Source organism: Odontomachus brunneus, unplaced genomic scaffold (assembly GCF_010583005.1).
Source record: "Odontomachus brunneus isolate Ranch 3 - 2012 unplaced genomic scaffold, Obru_v1 Obru_scaffold_276, whole genome shotgun sequence".
Taxonomy (NCBI): domain Eukaryota; kingdom Metazoa; phylum Arthropoda; class Insecta; order Hymenoptera; family Formicidae; genus Odontomachus; species Odontomachus brunneus.
In genome coordinates, this window is record NW_022639726.1 from 44,187 (window position 1) to 51,160 (window position 6,974).

Below are 6,974 nucleotides of genomic sequence, written 5' to 3' on the forward strand. Positions count from 1 at the left end.
TATCCGTTGTTGTATCCGAGTCTATTGCTCGCTTTTCTGGTGTGCAAGATTTATATGTTTAAATTTTTGACAAAATAATGTTGTAATTATTGTCTGAAGACAGAATAGTTATTATTTATTTATTTTTTTATAAAAAACAAAAATGAATTTCAACAAAAAATTTTCTTTAAAATGAGATATAACGAGAGATAAATGACAAAGCTGAAAAATTCAGTTATTTGAAAACAAAAATTCTGGTCTAACAAAAATTTTTTCTTATAATTTAACATATACAACACCATTTTATAAAAATATTTTTGTTTTTATATTAGATTATGTTATAATTATTATGCTATAATAAAACATGTAAGTGTTGCAAGTAGTATATGCTGTACAAAATAATTATATATTATTTGTCTGAATGTAAATGTTACTTAATAACATGTATAAAATAGAAACATATTCATTTAATACTATTTAAAAAAAAAATTCTGAAGTATTTTTGTTTTTTTTTTGTGCGATTTTCTTAGATTCGCAGTTTGTCGGTCATTCTCGCACGTTTCTTCACGCTTTACGCGTCCCGTATCTCACGCAGCAATTATGACCGGTGAGTGATATTAAAATTCGATTGATATCATGAATTCGCACGATTAACGCCGTTCTTGCACGTTTGCGGAAATTACTGTGGCGGAAAAGCGCCACGCGCACGAATCTGCGTCGCGATCATTTTAGTAACTTTTTTTAATGAAATATTGTCAAAAACTTTAAATATCAAAAGTGGCGCATTTCAACTGCCCGATCCTAGGTGGTTTCTATTGGTATTTAAGTGATACGTAAAGGATTAAAAAAACGATATCTTAAATCACAAATACTGAATTTTTCCCGTTATGCTAATGCGATTTTCGCACAATGTCGCGCGTGTAAATCTGCACTCTGCTTTACTTCTTTTTGTCCTTGTCTATAACCGGCTATCATACACCTTTCCATATCCGTCGCTCTCTCCTCTCGAGTCAATTCGCTGTCTTCGTTTACTGTAACAGAGATAGAATGATTAATTATCAATGTGACTTATAAGCATAAGGCAGTGTGTTTTGAGATCGTCGAATTTCTTCGCGAAACGAACGATTAATGATTGACGAAATATTAAAATTAATTATGTGAGACGCATCTATCTCTCGTTACGATATCAACATCATACACACGTGACAGCGATAATTCTTTTTTTCATGTCAACATGAATAAACTAAATTTCTTTGCACAATTACATAAAATTGAATATATGAAGAAACAATTATACAGGATATGTTCCAATGAGCGATGAAGGTGAGCGATGCTTTACCCTTTAGCACTGACATCTACAAAAATATTTCCAAGTTTGATAATTACCTGAGAAAGTGTGCGAAACGTCTTTTCTAGTCGCCACTTCGTATCTTACAGGCCAAAGAAAAGATAGACGCGATGTGTACACGTTTAAGCGGGAGTGAAACAGCAATAGATTTTTTTATTTTATTGGTAGTTTATCAGACACTTGTCAGTGCTTAAGAGTTAAGTATACAGATTATACATATAGGTGTACATATAGATTAGATAAGAATAAATTTATATAAATTATTTTCTCAAAGTGCATCTTTGCTGAGATATTCACTTCTGAAATTAGAATTTGTAAAGCATTTTCTAAAAATTTATTTAATATTGTTCTCAGATTCTGACAATCTTTGCATTATTTATGTGCTAAGCAAAAGTCGTTAGGACAGCTTGATACATTTTTTGTTATTAGATTGGGGACACGTCACCCCTAAAATTCTTAATTTCGGAAAATTTGAGAAAAGTAAAACATTTTAATTTTAACACTTTCTTAGATCTTTTAAACTTTTAAAATTTTTTTAAAAAAGAAAATATTTTTGGTTGATTTCAAGAAAGTGGTTTTTGTGAAAAATGTATTTTGACAGTGAAAGATTAAACGTTGTTCAAATAACAAAGTGTTGCAATAAGAGTTAGGCACATATCTAGTACCACGTAACGGTGTTTTACTTTACATAATACGTAAATTACATAGAAAATAGATGTTTAAAGGGTTTGTATTGTGGGCAGAATTCCAAAATAAACCGTGAACACCATGTGTTAATACTAAATGTCTAAAGTAAGATAAAAAGGAATGTTAGATCAACAGATACGAGAATGATTAAAATTATTATTATCCCGCTTTGGATTTACTCACACGCGTTTACGCATTCCTTCACGAAGTCCTTGTTAACGGGATAATCGCCAATATTCCTCTCTATGGCTGCCATTATTTTGTCCACGACCAATTTCGAGTCTTTTATCTGGAATTATTACGAAACGCAATACGACGGAATTAAGACTTAATGTGACAGAGCATTCTTAATATGATGTAAATGTTTGATGTTTCTAATTTTTTCTTACTTTTGCAAATATTAACGCAAAGTCATTACAAAAACGGATTACAGCTTTGATACTTTGTCATCATTTTTTATGTAATTGATAAATAACGTATTAATAAATTCGTATGATTCTCCTAATATCCTAAACATTTTAATCGTCAAGTTTGTGGTTTAGTTTCGTAATTATATTGTTTTCCTTTCACAGTTGTTATGAGTTTGCATAAACCTTTAAGAAGAATGTCTGAAAAGACATTTTTTAAATAATCCTGCATAAATGTAGTAGCAAAGATTGCGAAAGCGCAATCATTACCATTCCTTTATCTTCCTCTATGCAAGCTGCGAAATAACCGTATTTTTTGAGAATTTCCATACTGTTATCGATGATGTTGTCGTCTGGTATCCTCATGAGAATTTTCTGTGCAAACTGTACTTCCGCTATTGTGGGGAAGATCTCTTTGATTAATATATATTTCAGTACGCGCGTACTTTTTACACGGAATGTTACATGTATTTTCAATTATCTCTCGTGTTTGTAACTCGCTTGATTTTCACAAGCGACTTACCTTCTATCATATGCGCTTTGTGTAAACATATCTGTAAGAGTCTGTTATATTTTAAGTTTTTTTTGTTTTCGGCAATAACCTGAAATAATGAAATCGTATTTAATCTACCAGTATACTGCGGCTTCTCCGTGAGTTATTCCGGACATACTGTATATTTTTTATTATTTTTTAATTAGAAAGTTTTATAATCATGTAATTGAGATGATTTAAAATGTTCACGAAATATATTAAAAACATAAATATATTAAAACCGATTCCAGCAAAACATTATCATTATTGTTACAATTAATTATAGATTATTGAGGAGCAATTGACTTTTTATGTTATTTTTATTTTATATATATATATAGTTTTCTTCTTTTAAACAAACTCAACGGCAACGGATAAGACGAGAATAAGAAATGCGAATCTCTTCATGCTGTTCAATTAATGTTTCGCAAGAGCGAGTTACTTCGTGTAAAATCGAAAACCGATCCGCGCACACACTGAATCTGAGATTTTCTATAGCGCATATTTATACTCCGGATCTCACACTTGAGACCGCCATTGTGAACTTACGTCATGTTACAATCAACAATTCCTGTATTGTGTTTACGAATTTGCGGAAGCGTGCTGTGTATAATTGGTTGACGTGTCAAATTGCGTAAATTCCAATGGCGTCGCCGATAAGTGTATGAAGTTAGCACCCCACTTTTTGAAATTTATAATTTTGAAAGTTGTTCCAGATTGTTCTGACTTTGTACCACATTGTTCCAAAGTGATATTGCTTCATTCGAAACGGTTTTCAAATAAAACAAAAAAAATGATTTTTTGAGCTGGCACCCCACTTTTCGAAAATCGAACATTATGATACCGATTTATGATAAAGTGAAATTGCTTCGTCGTTTAAGCCTAGTATAACTCAGAACAAAAAGATCTCACAAGAAAGGAAGCATGTGTTTTCTCTTGACGTCGGGTGCTGTCAAATCGATTTTTTTTCGAATTTTCGGAGAACGGATGACGCTACGAGTCTCATACTCTAAAACTATAATTCTTAAGCCTAGCACAACTCAGAACAAAAAGATCTCGGTTGGAACAAGAAAGGAAGCATGTGTTTACTCTTGACGTCGAGTACTGTCAAATCGATTTTTTTACGAATTTTCGGAGAACGAATGATCTTATGAGTCTCATACTCTAGAACTATAATTCTTAAGCCTAGAACAACTCAGAACAAAAAGATCTCGGTTGGAACAAGAAAGATAGTATAAGTTTACTCTTGGTCCGATAGACTGTTTGTCAAAAAACTTTTTTTTAATTTTTCGGGCTTATAATTAAACTTATTGATTTGTGCTTTTGGAACAATGTTTGGAACAACTAGAACAATCTATATCGGTATCGGAATGCTTTATTTTCAAAAAATGGGGTGCCAGGTCAAAAACATTTTTTTCATATTTTGGACTTATAATTCAACTTACGGATTTGTCCTTTTGGAACAATGTTTGGAACAACTAGAACAATCTATTGCGGTATCATAATGTTCGATTTTCGAAAAGTGGGATGCCAGGTCAAAAAATCATTTTTTTTGTTTTATTTGAAAACCGTTTCGAATGAAGCAATATCACTTTGGAACAATATGGTACAAAGTCAGAACAATCTGGAACAACTTTCAAAATTATAAATTTCAAAAAGTGGGGTGCCAACTTCATACACTCGTCGCCGATATCGCGTAAGATCCTTAGATGTAAAAGTCTGATCAATATTGCTGGTTTGATACAAAATGGCATACTAATTGCTGTGTAAGCATGTGGTTCATTTTCTATTGCTAATCTGGCTAAACTTCAACTGTTCGAATATATTATCTAATATTGAAAGGAAAAAGAATGGAAATAAACCAGTGTGCATTAGTGTAGAAAGCTATTCGACAAAGGACACATTAATTATATGGAATATAAGATTTTTTTTTCAGTGATATTTAAATTATTATATAAAAAATTGTTTGCTATATCAAACAGATTAGCTTAAGTATGAGAATTGAATTTTGTTAAAATTTGTTAACAAAAAAGATCACGAATATATAAGTTATGGGATTGATAACCTGTTATAACTCATTATAACCTATGAATTGTAACTGCATCATTAACAAGAATTATTAATATTTATTTAATTTGACTTAATATTGGATGTAAACGTAGTACTTTTACATATGATTCAAAGTATACTGTTACATTTATTTTGTATACTTTTGCTTTTCAACTGCGCTGCATACTCAGTTATCATTGATTGCTTCTGCCATAATGTATCAGCCATTCAGTAACGGGACATTGATCAACCTCTTACTTCTAGAAACTCTAATTAATTGTGTTGTCATCGTTGTTTTGCATTGTCTTGCGCGCAAATGTGTTGATTGCTGTGATTATTGTTGACTATATGTAATATTTTCAACAACTTACATTATACATTTTAAAAGATATATATGTATACATCTTAATTTATCATCATTATTTGAGCGATAAGCTATACATTCGCGACAATATTTTAATTCATATTTTATGCCCGTTCGCGCTTGGTGAGCATAGCTCCCTATTGGTGCCGTTATTTTTCGGGTCATTATCCCGTGTACGAATCACGTGGAGATCTTCCAATGGCCAATCTCTGTTTGAGGGTCTCTACGCGCGTTCACTTGCCGCGGGACGCGTCTTCTGATACGACCGGCCATGAGACACCTTGACATACCCAGCGCTCTTTCCTCTCGAGTCAGTTCGCTGTCATCATTTACTGTAACAGTCAGAGATGGAGTGATTAATGATCAGTGTGACTCATAAGTATAAGGCGGTGTGTCTTGAGATCGTCGGATTGCCTCGTGAAAAGATTGATAAATGATCGATTGACGAAATATTAAAATCAAGCATGTGAAATACATCTATCTTTCGTTGCGAGATGAACGTCATACGCATGTGACAGCGATAATTCATTTTTTCGTGTCCATAGAAACAAAATAAATCTCTTTGTACAATTATATAAAATTGAATATATAAGAAAACACTTAATTATAGGATAGGTTTCAATAAAGGTGAGCGATCCTTTAAGGGTGTATAGATTAGGTAACAATAAGTTTATATAAATTGTTTTCTTAAACTGTACCCTTGCTGAAATATTCACCTCTGACGTTAGAATCTTAAAAGAAATTTTCTAAAAGTTCCTTTAATATTGCTTTCAGATTCTGATAATTTTTGTATTATTTTTGTGCTAGGCAAAGGTCGTTAGAATGGCTTGATATAATTTTTTGTTATTAGATCGGGGAGCCGACGGACAAACCACTCCTAAATTTCGTAATTTCCAAACTTTGAGGAGAATAGAACATTTTAATTTTAACATTTAACTTTTAACAAAGGCTCAATGTCCAAGTAATAAGATGTTGATTTTGCGTGGAATAAAACTAAACCAAGTAAAATTGTAAAATTGTAAATTTAAATTGTAAAGTTTAATTTAGAAGAATCAGATTTGTCAAAAAAATTTTTTTGTCGTAACAAATGTTTAATATGAGCATTTCCTAGGATATTATAGCGGATGCAGCAGTTCGTCATGCACGGGAATGCATTAAGATAAGAAATTTGATAATTGGCGGATAATCGCGCGCCATAATATATCAATATTCTTGAATTAATAACTAAAAGTCTAAAATTAATAACGTAGTCATTTCTATAAAATAATACAGGACTTTTTTGTTTAGTTTGACAGCCTACGTAGTCATTTCTATAAATTAGTATAGAACTTTTTTGTTTAGTTTGACAAAATCTTCAAACACACGACAGCACACATTGCTATGACAACTCATCTCCCGTATTGTGCATGATCATTCGGCAATCTTTTTTAATTAGTAACTGTAAAGTTTACGTGAGAGTTTGCAACATGATAGAAGAAATTTGTATCCAGTTGGACTTATTTTACATGTACATGAGTTATGAGATACTTGGCGTCAGACATCTTGTATATTGAATATATACATGTATATATATATATATATATATATATATATATATATATATATATA

At 31.6% G+C, this 6,974-nt stretch overlaps 2 protein-coding genes across 5 annotated transcripts in view; both read right to left on the reverse strand.

Moving 5' to 3' along the window:
• Nucleotides 1–3,697, reverse strand: part of LOC116853062 — an 11,530-nt gene extending 7,833 nt beyond the window's left edge. For 3 of the 4 annotated variants that reach the window (XR_004379891.1, XR_004379892.1, XM_032833922.1), the window contains exons 1-5: nt 3,320–3,697; nt 2,945–3,023; nt 2,692–2,816; nt 2,198–2,303; nt 922–1,010 (exon numbers count right to left, since the gene is read on the reverse strand). Coding sequence is in view for 2 of the 4 variants with exons in the window: in XM_032833922.1 (XP_032689813.1) it covers nt 922–1,010; nt 2,198–2,303; nt 2,692–2,816; nt 2,945–3,023; nt 3,320–3,361 (441 nt within the window). In the remaining 2 variants the exon portion in view is untranslated. The remainder of the gene's footprint in view (nt 1–921; nt 1,011–2,197; nt 2,304–2,691; nt 2,817–2,944; nt 3,024–3,319) is intronic. The other variant, XM_032833923.1, reaches the window with a different exon arrangement.
• Nucleotides 3,698–5,059: 1,362 nt separating this feature from the next.
• The window catches only part of LOC116853100, a 3,881-nt gene continuing 1,966 nt past the window's right edge, over nt 5,060–6,974 (reverse strand). Inside the window, exon 5 of the mRNA XM_032833975.1 lies at nt 5,060–5,698. Coding sequence (XP_032689866.1) covers nt 5,547–5,698 — 152 coding nt within the window. The 3' untranslated portion in view covers nt 5,060–5,546. The remainder of the gene's footprint in view (nt 5,699–6,974) is intronic.